The sequence below is a fragment of the Mauremys mutica genome, chromosome 1 (genome assembly GCF_020497125.1).
Source record: "Mauremys mutica isolate MM-2020 ecotype Southern chromosome 1, ASM2049712v1, whole genome shotgun sequence".
Taxonomy (NCBI): Eukaryota; Metazoa; Chordata; order Testudines; family Geoemydidae; genus Mauremys; species Mauremys mutica.
Window position 1 is genome coordinate 365,348,131 of NC_059072.1, and position 17,390 is coordinate 365,365,520.

Below are 17,390 nucleotides of genomic sequence, written 5' to 3' on the forward strand. Positions count from 1 at the left end.
TTTTCCTCTCCAAATTCCTTGTCTATTGCCTGCCGCCTGGGCCCGATCCTTTTTTCCTCGCAGAAACGTTCCGTCCATGGACACTAGCTTATCCCACCATCAATTTAGCTGGGAGGGTGTACCTTTTAACTAGCCCCCACCCATCTGATATTCTTCTGTGAACAGTTATCTGTACTTTCCCACCATGGGGGCTACATTCTCAAGGATATAACTTTAATTACAACATCTGCTTTCAGCCTATCTATTTTAATATAGGCTACATCAAATATCAAGCAATCTTACAGCCACCAATAATCAGCACATAACACAAACATTACAAAAATCTAATAAGGCTAACAAAAGCACTTAAACCCAAAGCCATCCTCCCAAATTACCTAAATTAATGCCTAGTAACCTACAACTCCCCCCTTTGAGAATACTCAACAAACTTTTGTCTGAGTCTTCTCAAACTTTAAAAACAAAAAGCAATTAAACTCTAGGAAGCTGGGGTAATTAATTCCACATTCATCCTCCCCATGAACCCGGCAGGATTTGGTATGTGAAAGCCCACACCCACCCTAACCAGTCCACATGCTGGGGAGAAGCACTGCGAATATTTACACTTCCACCCAGACAGTGTCCAGGTATGTCTTTACAACCCCAAATCAAATGGTATTCCTGATATATCTATAAGGGCAGTGGGCCATCCTGGTGCTTAAAATCACTCCGAATGGCCATCAGCTGGTCATTCAGGATTCTAAACGTACTAGCTCCCACCGCAATACTGTCCCAGCCTCAGTAATAGCCCATACCATCTCTGCCAGTAGCTTCTGGGTCCTAAAAGCAATGGCAGAAATGACATGTAACTCACCAACTCCAGTCTGTACTTGGGTTAGCGGAGCTCCAACAACAAAAAACTAAATAAGGGCAATATCATTTACAATCCAATTAAAGAGAGCAATACATGCTAAAAAATTTATCCAAAACACAGGGCGCAGCCTGTAGAATAAATCCCAAAATCCAATCAATACCACATTTCTCAGCAGGAGTCCCAAATTTCTTCCTGCCAGTGTACAATTCTTAGTTTCTTCACCAGGGTCAGTTCTCAATGTCCTTTTAGTCAGGAATTTCTGGACTTTGGCAATGTCAGTGATGTGAGTGTTTTTTCTTCTTTTCCACCACCATCGTGGTTCAGCTTCTACGGGGGATATTACCAGAACATCATCCTATAGTGGTTTTGCTTCTTTCAAAAAAAAAAAATTCAAAAATACAATGGGGGCTGCAGCGGACAAGGGAGAGGTTAGCTAGCACGTCACTTTGTCCTTTTGTCCTGCTATTTAAAAGCACAATGGAGCTAGAAAAAAATAGGCCAATCATCAGTAGCAGAATTCTCCTAATGTGAAGGGATCTTTTTGCAGTAAAAATCATGGGTCCAGGCAGTCAGTCTCCTGGTTGCAAGAAGTGGGGGGGGGGCTGCTAGGATCTTTGGGCAGCTCTTCCATACCTGTGAGAAGAGACAGCTAACACATTCCGTTAGTGCCTGGCAGGGTTTTGCAGCTCTCATTAGCTTTTTTGGGCGATTTTTCAGCTCTCATTAGTCTTAGCTGTGAGCAATATGTCCTTGACCGGGGCCAGAAAAAAATGAGCTGTCTTCGGTTAGCTCATTCTGTTCCTTTTCTTTCCCTGCTTGGCTTCTTTTAAACTGTAAATCCTGTGTCAGAACACCCAGCTATTGCAGCTCCTACCGGAGAAGCATAACGGTTTTCTCGGCATTGTCCCAGGCGTAGACCAGCCAGCGTAGGACGCCTTCTCCAGGCTCCTGCCAAAACAACGTACTTGCTTGTAGGTCCGAACGACCTCCGGGGCCACGGCACGAGCCTCTGCCTGCGCCGTGCACTCCAAAGTCTTCCCGTCCAGGGCTCGCTTCCAGCGGAGCACCTCCTCGTCCTGTGCCCGACGGGCGGTCAGGAGGAGCCTCTCCAGCTCCCCCTCTTTGGGAAGACGCGACCGCGATGATCCAGCTGAAGACCTTGCATTTGATTTAACTTGTTATAAATGGCCTGCAGCTGTTGACCCTGGCGCTCCATTTCCTTATAAAAGGCATTAAACTGGGTACACTGAATATGCGTAGTCGAATTGGGATATACCTGTGATGACACGTGTTTCACCTGAGCCTCCTTTGTTTCCCCGCATTCGTGACACCCCCAGGTCCCGTGGACACGGCATGGCTTGGGAGGGGGTGCATACGGCAAAGCTGTTTTCATAGGCTCGGGCGTATTGGGGGGTAACGGGACCGTAGCCGGATTAGTTATATCGGGGCCGAGGGCCACATTGGAGGGTAATGGAACCGTAACAGGGGCAACATTATCCAGGTCGGAAGCCAAAGGTATCACCGTGTCCCCGACACCGAAAAACTCCCTGGCTCCAACCGGCAACACAGAAGGCATTTCGGGCGTTGGGCGGAAAAGCTCAAAAAGGGCCGCCTGCACTCCTGCCTCAGCCGCAAGAGTTTTCACTATCTTCTTTGTCTTATTCCATACTGGACTCAGGGAAAAGGCTTCCTTATCGCCCTGAGCCACCGACTTCCAAAGCTTGGAGCCTAGCCGCTCCCACACAGTTTTATTAAAAATTGTACTCGGCTTAACAAAAAGTTCCCTTCTCTGTCCCCACCGCAGCAGGCGGGATAACGTATCAGAGGGGAGCTTTTCTCCCTGCCATTCCGCGATGCGTCTTAAATATTTATGTACCGTTTTTTCTTCCGCTGATGCAGCGGTTCCCATGTTAGCAGCTCTGCCCTGCTCCGCCGCGGTTTATAGCCGCCCTTCTCCTCCGCGACTTATAGCCGCCGCTTTCCTCCGCGACTTATAGCCGCCCTTCTCCTCCGCGACTTATAGCCGCCGCTTTTCTCCGTGACTTATAGCCGCCCTTCTCCTCCACGACTTATAGCCGCTCTCCTCAGGGCTCAGGTGCGCCTCTCTTTTTGGACGCCCGGGGGCTTCTCCAGCACTCCCCGCCGCAGCTCCTCCGCCTGGAACAGGCCACCGACACTAGGCCTCCGACACTATCATCATTCGATTCGAATCACGTCGGGGTCACCATTTGTTGCATCTCGGTGCCTCTCAGGCGGGCACGGACAGAACCCAGCAATCAATGTGATTGGTAGCAAAGTCATTTATTTCTCTCCAGCATGCTCTTATATACAATTATGGCAAGCAATCAAGCAGTTGCTAATTGGTTAATAAGATACACACAGGCACAGCTATAACGTCATAGGGTAATTATCATCCTGTACAACTTTCTGATTTATTATCCTGTTTACTGCCTGCTGGCAGATGAGAACCAGCCCAAGGCCAGCCCTCACTACACAATTCACAGCCTAATTAGCCCCGTCCTTGAAGTCTAAACATTTCGGCTTCTCACATACCCATCTGCCAAATTCCCACAAGTAGGCTGATGCTGGAGTCTGCCCCAGGGCATGGGGGCTAGATGATGACTGGCAGCAGCCTTATACTAAGGTGAGGTGGGAATAGTGGGTGAGGCTTCCCAGGGGCGAGGAGACCCTAAGACTGAGAGAGAAGGGGACAGCACCCCAGCTAACAGGGCACTGTGTCTGGGAGGGACACGGGGGCCAAGCGGTAGTGGATCTCCAGCCTGCAGAGGGCGCTCCAGGCTAGAAATCGAGCTAATTCCCTGAGAGACCAGCAGGAAGCACCGCAGGCGTGAGTCCACACCCTTACAAATCACGAGCAATTCCCACTGACTTTTATGAAAATATTCACCTGAGTAAAGTTGCAAGTTTTTCCGGGATTTGACTATGTGAAGTCAATCTCAGTTAAGGTCTGGTCCACAACATAGACCTATATTGGGATAACTATGTTGCTCAGGGTTACTCCTGACTGCCATAGTTACACAGACATGTAGGAGGATTAACTATGCTACCGGGGAGCTCTCCCCCATCAGCGCAGAGCATCTCCACTAACTCACCACAGCGGTGCAGCTGCGCGGACGCAGCATTTTCAGCCTGGCCGAGCTGGTAGCTCTGCTCCAGAGAACTACAGCTGCAGTAGGTGTAGGGGGACCAGACGTCCACTTTTTAAAGGGACAGTCCTGTATTTAAGCCCTCCTGCAGGTGTCCCAACTTTTTCTTAAAAACAGGAAAAGTGTCTTGTATTTTTTCTCTCTCCCCCCATCAGTATGGCAGGTCCTGCTGCTGGCCAGACCCCTGCTTCCCAGATGCCCGCCTACCAGTGGTGAGTGGGGAGGTCCAGTGGGTGACGATGGGGGTGGGTGTGTAAGACTGGTGGCGGGGCGAAGATGCTCCTTCTGCTGGTCCATCAGCTCAACCCCCACTATATGCTGTCTGGATAGCTTAGTGGTTTGAGCATTGGTCTGCTAAACCCAGGGTAGTGAGTTCAACACTTGAAGGGGCCACTTAGGGATCTGGGGCAAAAATTGGTTGTGCAAATGAAGGCAGCGGGCTGGACTCGCTGACCTTTCAAGGAGATAGGTATATCTCCAATTTAAAAAAAAAAAAGCCAGCAGGGCCCCACTCTCCTCCCATGGTCACTGCAGTGCTGCAGTGGCTGGTGAGTATGGACAGGCAGTGGCCATTTATGTGTCACCTCTTCGGCCAACCTATCAGACCTTTACATGCTCCTCCTCTGGCTGTCCTCTCCCTGCTTTGCCCCTTCACCCCACCCTCAAGGAATTGTTGCTGGCCCTTGGACCTGAAACTGACCTCCAATGGTAGGATGTTCTCCCAGGCTCTGGGGGCTTAGCTCTGGTTTCTGCTCGCTGTGGCACCCCCAGTGCTCCTGGTGTCACCGTGTCACGGCTGGGACGTGGGCAGTCATGCCCAGTGGTAAAAGCAGGAATTGGGCCAGGTCAGAGTCCAAGATAGGCCAGAGTGCAAAGCGAGAATCGAGCATCAGAAAGAAATCAGGGTCAGGGTACCAGGAGATCAGAGGCAGGAGACAAACTTCAGAGCAGAACCCCGGATCAATAAATGGAGTCAGGTGGGGTCAGGATACCAGGACGTCAAGCTGGGGGAGGAAGCAGGAGCCATATGGCAAAGTCCAGAGCAGGGTGGATCCCAGTTCCGAGGATAACTTCCTGTTTCTGCGCTGGGTTTCTTTAGGACGGTGGTTCTCAAACTTTTGCACTCGTGACCTCTTTCACATAGCAAGCTGTGGACTAAGCAGGACCCACAGCATCCTGCCAAGCAGATTCCAGGACTGGGGTCCTCTATAGGGTTTCACCGTCTGGCCTAGCAACGGCTGGCAGGTTGGCCAGTACTAGCACCTCAGTCACGGTAGACCCACTTTAAGACCTGTGGTTCCTGATGCCCAGACGGTGATGGAGGCAGAGTCAAACAGGCCGATGGCAGCCGTCACTCCTGTTGCCCTTTACTATTGCTGCTGATCAAATCTGTGCAGAGAAGACAAATTCTCTGACTCAGCCCCTCGCTGACAGAAGCGATCAGGACAGCCCACATGACCCGGAATGCCTACAGGACATTACCCAGTGATAATCCTAGACGTGTAGGACTGGAAGGGGTACTCAATGAGTCATCTAGTCCAGTCTCCTAAACTCAAGGCAGGAGGAAGTGATCACTAGACCATCCCTGACAGGTGCGGGTCTAATGTTGTTCCTAAGACGTGCCAATGATTTTTGAAAAGTGCCAGCAGGTCAACTTTGCACCTTGGTGGAGGAACATGGGAACCATCAGATTGGATCAGAGCCGGGTCCATCGAGCCCAACAGTCTCAAACAGTTGCCAGCACCAGATGCCTCAGAAGAAGCTGTGAGAATCTCTCATGAGGGAGATATGGGATAATCTTCCTCTCACACCCTGCATCTCATCCTTATCTCTAACAGAGATTGGCTTAAACCCCAAGCCATGGGGGTCACTCTCCCTTACAAAATGTGTGTGATCATTAGGTCTGGTAACTCTGGATATTTCTGATACCCAGCTAAATGCCCAATCCCCTTTTTCATGTTGCTAAGGTCTTGACCTCATTTAATCCTGCAGCAGTGAGTTCCACAGTTTAATTATGTGTTGTAGATTAAATTATTTCCTTGTATCGGTTTTTATTTGACTTTCCGTGCATGTCCCTTGTTCTTTTGTAATGAGAAGAAGAGCAGCTCCTGATTTCTCCTCTCTATCCCGTCTACTGTCTTACATACACATAGAGAGAGACAAGCTGGGGGCGGGGGGAAATATCTTTTATTGCACCAACTTCTGGTGGAGAGCGGGACACGCTTTCGAGCTACATAGAGCAGTTCTTCAGGTGTGGGAAAGGTACTGAGCGTGTCCCAGCTAAATACAAGGTGGAACAGACAGTTTAGTATGAGCAGTTCACACCCATTCAAAGGGACCATTCACGGTGACCAGGCCGACAGAAGTTGGTCCAGGAAAAGATATTCCCTCCCATACCTTGTCTCTGTAATATCCTGGGACGGACAGGGCTACAGTGACACGGCACACACACAAATAGGTTTTCAGGATGGTTGGACTAAGTGAGACTAAAGACGGTCTCTCAGGGGTCCCAGGACTGTGAGTCACCTCGTTACCCCCTGACTCAGTGAGAGGGCGTCTCTCTTGTGCTGGCTGGGACACCACCTGCCCATCAGCCACTCAGGCACCTTCCTCTGGGCTAGGCCAGCCCTGACATCACCTCACAGGTTAACAATAAGGGCACCTCAGCTTCTGAGCCCCTGTGAATCATCGCCCTGCGACATCCAGCCCCTCACACTGGCTACTCAGAGAAATCCAGAATCTCTGTCCCAAAAGGAGCAGCGTATCCCAGTTTACCAGAGTTGCTGTTAATCACCACTCCTATATTACACACGGTGCATGTGAGCACTTATAATAAAATAAAAGTTGGTTTAATTAAGAAGAATGGAGAATTAACTAGAAACGAGAGAGAGGTGGAAACAAATGGTTCCAATAGAACATCACGAAATGAGAGCTTGGGTCAATGGTTTCCTTTCCTAGTTAATAAAGTAGGTTCCTCCTTCCCAAAGTTTAGTCTGTTGCAGAGCTGGATAGTTTCACAAGAACCGGGAACCAATTTTTCATGAGAACATCCCCTCACTCCAAGATGTCTCCTCAGTGAAAGGATCCAGAGGGCCTCTCCCCACTCTGTGCTATCCTGAAAGAGTCTTTTGTCTCTGTTCACAGGCGGGACAATCCTATCTGTTGTCATGTTCCTTCATTGTTTGCAGTTGTCTCTGATGGTTTTCCATTGATAATCTTGGGGTGGATCAAGGCTGGAGACCTGAGCTTGGCATTACAACCAGGATGGGGTGATGACGCCCTCCTGGAATGGCCATCACCTAGACACACTATGCCATGGTGACTATCTTCTACTTCAAGTCCATAAAGCTCACTGTCAATAGCAATATGTTATTCCTTAACTTTTACCCAGGCATGCCTTTTGCATTGGTTATGAAGCTTGACAAATTACAAGCTTTCTGCACACACCTTACATGCTACTCTTTATGGGTCAATATTCCGTAGACTTGTGTGTGGTGTAGTGAGTTTGTCAGGCCTGAGACAAGACCTGTTTGCAAGGAAGAGGGAACTCTTTGCCAGGGCCTCAATGTCAGAAGCACCTTTCTAAATAACATACAAAAGGAGAAATGATCAGATCAAACAAGTGAGAGGAAGAAAGGGTTAATTCTCTGCTGCTCTTCACCACCTGAGCCAGTCTCAGAGGCAGGTCCCTGGGGCTCCGTGCTGGCTCTGAGCCCCCGCTGGGATTCCGAGGGCAGCAGTATAAATATCCCTCTACCTCAGCCCCGGTCAGTGCAGATTCCCTGCCGCCTGCAGCTCCCCGACCCAGTCACAGGCAGAGATTTCTCCTCTCCAGCTGGGGCTAGAGCCTGGTGAGTTGTTTGCATGGATTGAATCTGTGAAGGGGCGAATGGAAACACATGAAACCTAGGAAATGTTTGAACTGGGGTTACATGGAACTGCAGGGGCAGGACAGAAGCCCATGGATGTGTCCCACTGGGGTTGGGGGGACCAGTGGGTCTGGGTGGGGTGAAGGGGCAAAGCAGGGAGAGGACAGCCAGAGGAGGAGCATGTAAAGGTCTGATAGGTTGGCCGAAGAGGTGACACATAAATGGCCACTGCCTGTCCATACTCACCAGCCACTGCAGCGACCATGGGAGGAGAGTGGGGCCCTGCTGGCTTTTTTTTTTTTTTTAAATTGGAGATATACCTATCTCCTTGAAAGGTCAGCGAGTCCAGCCCGCTGCCTTCATTTGCACAACCAATTTTTGCCCCAGATCCCTAAGTGGCCCCTTCAAGTGTTGAACTCACTACCCTGGGTTTAGCAGACCAATGCTCAAACCACTAAGCTATCCAGACAGCATATAGTGGGGGTTGAGGTGATGGACCAGCAGAAGGAGCATCTTCGCCCCGCCACCAGTCTTACACACCCACCCCCATCGTCACCCACTGGACCTCCCCACTCACCACTGGTAGGCAGGCATCTGGGAAGCAGGGGTCTGGCCAGCAGCAGGACCTGCCATACTGATGGGGGGAGAGAGAAAAAATACAAGACACTTTTCCTGTTTTTAAGAAAAAGTTGGGACACCTGCAGGAGGGCTTAAATACAGGACTGTCCCTTTAAAAAGTGGACGTCTGGTCCCCCTACACCTACTGCAGCTGTAGTTCTCTGGAGCAGAGCTACCAGCTCGGCCAGGCTGAAAATGCTGCGTCCGCGCAGCTGCACCGCTGTGGTGAGTTAGTGGAGATGCTCTGCGCTGATGGGGGAGAGCTCCCCGGTAGCATAGTTAATCCTCCTACATGTCTGTGTAACTATGACAGTCAGGAGTAACCCTGAGCAACATAGTTATCCCAATATAGGTCTATGTTGTGGACCAGACCTTAACTGAGATTGACTTCACATAGTCAAATCCCGGAAAAACTTGCAACTTTACTCAGGTGAATATTTTCATAAAAGTCAATGGGAATTGCTCGTGAATGAGTTCACTCTTGGGCTTGAGTGTTGGTCGGGTCAAGGCCTCAGAGCCAGAAGGTTCCAGCAGGGGGATTGTGAATGAAAGAGGTTCTGCTCTCACCCCATTATAAACTGGGAGTGACTCTGCAGCAGTGAGTGTGAAACCGAGGTAAGGGCCAGAAGAACCAGTCATGTGGCTGCTTTAAATCACTTTCACAGTCACCGCTGGAGCCCTCAGGATGACTGCAGCAAACATGTGAAGGAGACATTCTGCTGTGGACAGCAACACCAGGAGGGCCACCCTGCTTCACCTGGGGCCAGAACCATCCGAACCATCTTCCCTCTTCTGGAATGGAGACGTTCCGTAGCAGGAGAGTTGAAATGGTTCCCAGTTGGGGAGCGTTACCTAATGGTCATGGCTGAAACTCCTGACTGCCAAGGGGGTTGTGGGGAGGGGAGCCTGGGCCCTCCCACTATACCGGGCTCCGACCCAGGGCCCTTTTTGCTACCAGCAGTCTGGCTGTCCTCCCTGGGCCTCTTCCTCTCGTCCACCACCCCTGGGGTCAGCTCAGTCCAAGGTTTTTCCCCTGGTGGGGAAACCCAAACACCAATGGGTAAGAGGGGGTTACCTGGCTCCTTGCTCAATTTGGAACACGTAGGGCTGGAGAGACGGGTACCAGCGCATCAGGCGGTTTTGTATCCTTCATGGCGTTTAGCCATCTTAACAGAACAGGGTCAGTGATGAGCTTGAATGGGTTTCCCAATCCCAGGAGATCGTATCGGAGAGAGTCTCGGCCCTTTTCACTGCCAGGCCTTCCTTCTCTGTGACAGAGTAGACTCGTTCTTGTGGGAACAGCTTGCGGCTCAAATAGAACTGGGTGTTCCTCCTCCTTTATTTCCCAAGATAAAACAGTGCCCTGTCCCATATCAGAAGCATCTGTCTGCGAAATTAATTCTTTGGAGAAGTCCAGACTCAATAGGACCGGTTCTGTACAGAGGCGTTCTTTCAATTCTTGAAAGGCCTTTTCACAGGCCTCAGACCAGTGCACGTTCTTGGGGCTGTCGTTTGTGATGAGATCTGTGAGAGAGGCTGCGATCGTCAAGCACATCGGTACAAACTCAAGGTAGTAGCAAGCAAGTCCCAAAAATCTCCTGACCTGCTTCTTGGTGGTAGGGCATGGGGTGTCTTTGAGGGCCTGGACTTTATCTATCAGGGGCTGGATCTGGCCTTTCCCAAAAAATGTATCCCAGGTAGGTGGTTTCTTCTTTCTCTATTTTACATTTTGCAGAGTTTGCTGTTAGTCCAGTCTGTCGCAGGGAACAGAGCACGGCCGCCGCCTGAGCCAGATGTTCTTCCCAGGTTCCGCTGTAGGTGACCACATCATCTAAATAGGCTGCAGCATTCGAGTCATGGAGCTGCAACACCTGGTCCACGAGGTGTTGGAACATCGCGTGAGCTTCATGGGGTCCAAAGGGCATAGTTTGAAACTGGTAGAGGCCAAATGGAGAGGCAAAGGTGTTTCTTTCGTGCGATTCTGGTGTGAGTGGGATTTGCCAATACCAGGGCTGTCAATTAATCACAGTTAACTCACGCGATTAACTTAAACAAATGAATCGCAATTAAACACAGTTTTAATCACACTGTTAAATAATAGAATATCAACTGCAATTTATTAAATATTTTGGATGTTTTTCCACATTTTCCAATATATTGATTTCAATTACAACACAGATTACAAAGTGTACAGTGCTCACTTTATATTATTTCTTTTACAAACATTTGCACTGTAAAAGTGGTAAACAAAAGAAATAGTATTTTTCATCTCATACAAGTACTGCAGTGCAATCTCTTTATTGTGAAGTGCAACTTACAAATGTAGATTTTTTTTGTTACATAACTGCACTCAAAAACCAAAAAAAGTAAAACTTTAGAGCCTAAAAGTCCACTCCGTCCTACTTCTTGTTCAGCCAATTGTTCAGACAAACAAGTGGGTTTACATTTATGGGACATAATGCTGCCCGCTTCTTATTTACAATGTCACCTGAAAGTGAGAATATGCGTTCTCATGCCACTTTTTCCAGATAGGCTAAACATTCATGGCCACCATTCCAGAGGAAATGCTTCCATGCTGATGACGCTTGTTAAAAAATAATATGTTAATTAAATTTGTGACTGAACTCCTTGGGGGAGAATTGTATGTCCCCTGCTCTGTGTTTTACCCACATTCTGCCATATATTTCATGTTATAGCAGTCTGGGATGATGACCCCACATGTTGTTTGTTTTAAGAACACTTTCACTTCCGATTTGACTAAACACAAAGTAGGTATCAATGTGAGCTTTCTAAAAATATCTACAGCACTCAACCCAAGGTTTCAGAATATGAAGTGCCTTCCAAAATCTGATTGGGATGGGGTGAGGTGCATGCTTTTAGAAGTATTAAAAGAGCAATGCTCTAATGTGGAAACTACAGAGCCCAAACCGCCAGTGGTTTGAGCAGTGGCCTGCTAAACCCACAGTTGTGAGTTCAATCTTTGAGGGGGCCACTTAGGGATCTGGGGCAAAAATTGGTCCTGCTAGTGAAGGCAGGGGGCTGGACTCGATGATGCTTCAAGGTCCCTTCCAGTTCTAGGAGATTGGTATATCTCCAATTATTATATTAAAAAAGAAAATCAACCTTCTTGTTGTGGCATCTGACTCAGATGATGAAAATGAACATGTTTTGATCTGCACTGCTTTGGATTGTTATCAAGCAGAACCCATCATCTGTATGGATGCATGTCCCCTGGAATGGTGTTTGAAGCATGAAGGGACTCATGAATCTTTAGCACATCTGGCACGTAAATATCTTGCGAAGCTGCTACAAAAATGCCAGGCGAATGCCTGTTCTCACTTTCAGGTGATATTGTAAACAAGAAGCTGGCCACATTATCTCCTGCAAATGTAAACAAACTTGTTTGTCTGAGCGATTGGCTGAACAAGAAATAGGACTGAGTGGACTTGTAGGCTCTAAAGTTTTACATTACTTTATTTTTAATGCATTTTTTGTACATAATTCTACATTTGTAAATTCAACTTTCAAGATAAAGCGATTGCACGGTAGTACTCATATTAAGTGAATTGAAAAATACTATTCCTTTAATTTTTACAGTGCAAATATTTATATTAAAAATAAATAGACAGTGAGCACCGTATACTTTGTATTCTGTGTTGTAATTGAAATCAATATATTTGAAAACGTGGAAAACATTCAAAAATATTTATATAAATAGTATTCTATTATTGTTTAACAGTGTGTATAATTGTGATATTTTTTTTTAATCACTTGACAGCCCTAGCCAATACCTCTTTGTTAAATCTAAGGTTGTGATATACTGAGCTTCTCCCACCTGGTCTAGTAGTTCATCCACATGGGGCATGGGGTAGGCGTCAAATTAGGAAATCGCATTAACCTTCCTGAAGTCAATGCAGAACCAATCAGTGCCGTCCAGCTTTGGGACTAATACAACAGGGCTTTGCCACTCGCTGCGGGTTTCCTCAATGATCCCAAGCTCCAACATGGTCTGGGCTTCCTGTTTTACCACCTCACACACGTTCCAGGGAAGTGACCAGAGATTCTTCTGGACAGTCTGTCCAGGTTCAGTCTGGATGTGGTGGTGCGTGAGGTGAGTCCTTCCTGGCTGGGATGAAAACAGGTGTAGGCTGTTCACTAGGCTTTCACTAGGCTCTACACCTGGGCGCTTTGTTCAGGGCGAAGTTGTTCCCCGCCCCGATATAGCCTCTTGGGACAGAGCATAAGGCATGTGTGACCCCAGTTCTCGTTCTGGAGAGTACGGGGCGATGAATAAGGTTTCTTGTTCTTTCCTCGCCTTCAGCGTGTTGATGTGATAGACCTGGGTGGGCTTCCATTTGTCAGGCTGTCTAACCTAATAATTCACTGGCCCAACTCGGTGTACAGTTTCATAGGGACCTTTCCACTTGGCCAGTAGTTTAGACTCCATACTCGGGAGCAGAAGGAGGACCCGATCGCCTGGCTTGAAAGTGCGTACCCGTGCTCCCTTGTTAGAGGAGCCTTCCAGGGTCTCTTGGGCAGTGAGGAGGTTGTCTTTAGCCAAATCTCCCAAAGTCTCAAGTCTCCCTCTGAGTCTCCACACATATTGTAGGACATTCTGAGTTGTCGGAGTTTGTCCTTCCCACATCTCCCGGACCAGGTCGAGGATTCCCCGGGGCCATCTCTCATACAAGAGCTCGAATGGAGAGAAGCTCATAGAGGATAGTGGGTCTTCCTGAATGGCAAATGGCGGCGGGTGGGAATCAGTTGATCCCAGTGATGCACGTCCTCTGGCATAAATCTTTTCAGAATCTGCTTCCGGGTTCGGTTGAAGGGTTCAACCAGGACATCCGTTTGTAGGTGAGAAACTGAGGTATGGAGGCTCCTTATTTTCAGAAGATCACAGACCTGTTTCATCAAGCAGGACGTAAAGTTCGTGCCTTGGTCGGTGAGAATCTCCTTGGGAACTCCTAGGCGAGCAAAGACTGTCAATAGTTCTGTGGCAATCATCTTCACATTGGTGTTACATAGTGGGATTGCCTCAGGATAGCGAGTAGCATAATCGACTATCACAAATAGGTGTTTGTATCCAGCAGCACATTTCTCCAGGGAACCGACAAAATCTATACCAATGCATTCAAAGGGGACATTGTTAACCGGGAGAGGGATGAGGGGGCTTTCACCCCACCTTTGGGCCCGACTAGCTGCCATTCAGGGCAGGAGTTGCAGAAGTTTTTAACTTCTTGATGTACGCCAGTCCAGAAGAAGGTGTCTAAGATACGGGCCAGGGTCTTCCGTCCAAGATGGCTTGCAGATGGGATGGCATGGGCCAATGCAGCTGAGGGACAAGGAGTTGTGAACGGATTTCCCCTATCCAATGGTCCTTTTCCAGCCAATATAGTCATTCTTCCTGGAGCTCAAAGCGGGGGTATTGAGCAACCCCGTGGGGATCTACAACCTCAGCTTTAAACAGTCGGAGTTGTTCATATGCATGGCTCAAGGTCTCCTCTTCCCTCCGGTTCTTCACAAAATCAGTCTCTCGGGTCAGTAACTCCCTTTACCGGAGCTGGATTTGTACTGTCTTCTCCCTAGGAGGATCTTCCTGCAACACTTCCCCTTGGCTGGAACCCCCCTACTCAGGGTCCTGCTCCTCTCCTACTCGAACCAGTGTCACGGGCTGAGGTTCCCTGCCTACCCTGTCTCTCTCAGGCACTTCCTCCGGGTTCTCGGGATCGGCTCTACATCCCTTCTATATGTCGGAGAAGTACTCCCAATCCCAAGATAACAGAGTAGGCTACGGTTGAGGCTAGCCCTACTAGAGGGGGTTTGTGTTCTTCCTATGTTGACCTCAACCCAGGCACTGGGATAGGGCTTAATATCCCCATGAATGCACTGCAGGAGGATGGTCTCCCCGGGAGCTTCAGGGTTGGGGACCAAGTCATCCTGGACTAGGGTTTGTCCACACCCAGAGATTACTAGACTTATTATCTTGGTCCCATTTATTTGTACCAGAATAGTTACCTTTTCTGGGGTGCGGTCCTGGACATGGCTCTCTGCCATCCATATTTGCCTATCTCTGCACTTCATATAGGAGCATTCCTGATAATGATGGCCCTGATGCCCACAGGAGAAACAGGCCCCCATGGTTGCCCTAGAACTTCTGGTTGGGAACTGGGCCTCTGGGTATGTCTTCCCCCAGATGCTTGGCCCCCTTGCCCTTCCTGGCCTTTGGGCGGGGAAGTCCCTTGGGAACCCCAGGTTCTATGCTCGGGCTGAGGTCGGAAGGCCTAGGGCTTCTCCTGGGCTCCCAGCCCCTGGCTTGAGGGCTGGTTGGGCTCCTGGTAGGCTGGGGACTTGGGGAGCACCCTGTCTAGATTTTGTCTCCTCTAATTGGCTTCCCCCTTCTGTCAGGGGTTCTCTTTGGCGTCAAACAATGGCTCAGATGTGCAAGTTAGAGCTGTCTCAGCTGCCAGATAGTTTTCCATCAGTTGCACGGGATCGGTAAGTGACTCTGGTCAATGTCTCAGCACCCAGTCCCTACTCCATTTTGGGAGGATTTGGGCAAACTGCTACACCAGGATGAGTTCCACCACCCATACTCCGGTCTGCTCCTCTGACTTTAGCCACCTCCAACATAGGTTTTGCAGTTTCTGAGTGATAACCCAGGGTCGGGCCCCTGGAGGGTACCTCTGGTAGAAGGTCTCCTCAGTAATGTCGAGGTAGTCCAAGATGACTGCTCTTGGGAGCTCTCTGCACCCAGTCCTCGGTATGCGGCCTGCGCCGGCCCTGTCAGGTGGGGCACCAGCAGGATGGCCTGCTGGTCAGGGAGCCATTAGGCAGCCATCAGCACCCACTCAAGTGTTGTCAGAAAAGCCTTAGGGTCATCCTCAAGGCCCACCTTCGTGAGCTTCATGGCTACCGGCAGGTCTCCAGGGCTTGGTCCCTGGCACCCTGATGGAGAAGCTCTGGGGGACCCCTGGGGCGGCATTAATGCCACAACTCATTGAACTGACCTGTTGCTGGGCCCCTAAGTCAGTTGCTCTTACTGGGCGGCCATTTGCTGCAGGAGCTGTTTCTCTTACTACTGTTGCGCTGCCTGCTGATGCTGTTTCTCAGTCATCCACTTCAGCAACTGTTCCGACTCCATCTCCGCTGGCCCACCAGCCCATATTATTTTACATCAGGCGGTTTGGCCACAGAGGTCAGTCAGTCTCCCCTTATCGCAGGAGTGAGGCTGGCTGATTCCAAAATAGTCCCTCAACCCCTTGTTGCCTAGTGTGAGACTTGTACACCTCATCACAAGAGTGTTTCTGGGTTTATGGTCACACACAACAGGCAGTTGTCACACATTGAAGTTTTTGATGGTATCTTTGATTCCCTCAACAAATACATTCCAGTCCTTGCTGACACTTAATTTCTCCCTGATTTTCTCTTTTTCTGTTAGTTACTGGAAACTGAATAGAAGATCATTGTGATGGTACATGATGCCAGCTGACAATCACACTGTTTTTGACCCTGCAACTTACATCCTGACCGGCATCCCGGGTACAGAGGAGTCTTATGTCTGGATCTCCATCTCCTTCTGTCTGATGTACGTTGTGACACTTTTTGGGAACTCTCTCCTACTATTCATCATACTAACAGAACAAAGCCTCCATGAGCCCATGTATCTATTCATGTCCATGCTGGCTGCTGCTGATCTGCTGTTATCTACCACTACAGTGCCCAAGATGCTGGCTATATTCTGGTTTAGAGCGGGGGAAATTTCTTTTGCTGCCTGCCTGACCCAGATGTTCTTCATCCATGTCAGTTTTATGGCCGAGTCGGCCATTCTGCTGGCCATGGCGTTTGATCGGTACGTTGCCATCTGTGACCCATTGAGATACACCATCTTACTAACCAAGTCTGTGATCGGGAAGATGGGGCTGGCAGTTGTCACAAGAAGTTTCTGTACAATTTTCCCTCTCGTCTTTCTTGTGAAGCGGCTGAATTTCTGCAGAACCAACCTCCTGCCTCACAACTATTGTGACTACATGGCCATGGCCCGACTGGCTTGCGACGACATCACAGTCCACGTCTGGTATGGCGTAGCTGTGGCTATTTTTATAATCAGCTTGGATGCTGTGCTCATTGCTGTATCTTATGGACTGATCCTCAGGGCCGTCTTCCGGCTCCCCTCCAAGGACGCCCGGCTCAAGGCTCTCCACACCTGCGGCTCCCATGTCTGTGTCATACTGATGTTCTACGTGTCGTCCGTTTTCTCCTCTTTAGCACACCAGTTTAGGAACATCATCCCAGGTTATATTGTCAACCTATTGGCCAACCTCTATGTGCTCATTCCCCCCATGTTAAACCCCATCGTGTATGGGGTGACAACAAAAGAGGTCCTGAAACGGGTGATCAACGTCTTTTATCGATGCTGGAGCAGAAGCTCCATGCCGAGCTAAAGGAGCAACAAAAAATGCTTTGGGACTTGGAAATTAAAGCCAGGTTTTCACTGGAACTATGTACTTCCACTGTGTGAGCTCGAAAGCTGGTCTCTCTGATCAACAGAATTTGGGTCCAATGAAAGCTATTACTCCCCCACTTTGTCTCTCTAATATCCTGGGACCGACAGGGCTACAACAACACCGCTCACTTCCACAAAAGGCAGCCAGACTAAATGAGTCTCTGTTCTAAGATGAAGGGAAACAACAAAACAAGAAAGCACAAATGTAAAATCACCCTGCGAGAGAGCACGGCATGTGCATCTCCTCTGTGACAAGCTGCATCTGAGCTGCACTTTTCATGGCAATGGAAAGCAGCAACCAAGGAGGACATGTCATACACCATGGGAAGTGCACTGTGCTGCACATTGGGAGACAGGGGCTCTAGTCTTGGTTCTCCCTC

General features: G+C 49.0%; 1 protein-coding gene across 1 annotated transcript; it reads left to right on the forward strand.

The window, feature by feature from the left end:
- The first annotated feature begins 15,985 nt into the window (after positions 1-15,985).
- On the forward strand, positions 15,986-16,948 carry LOC123358179 (olfactory receptor 52B2-like). Its single transcript, XM_045000878.1, has one exon. The coding sequence runs from the start codon at positions 15,986-15,988 to the stop codon at positions 16,946-16,948; it is 963 nt and encodes a 320-aa protein (XP_044856813.1).
- Positions 16,949-17,390: the final 442 nt, after the last annotated feature.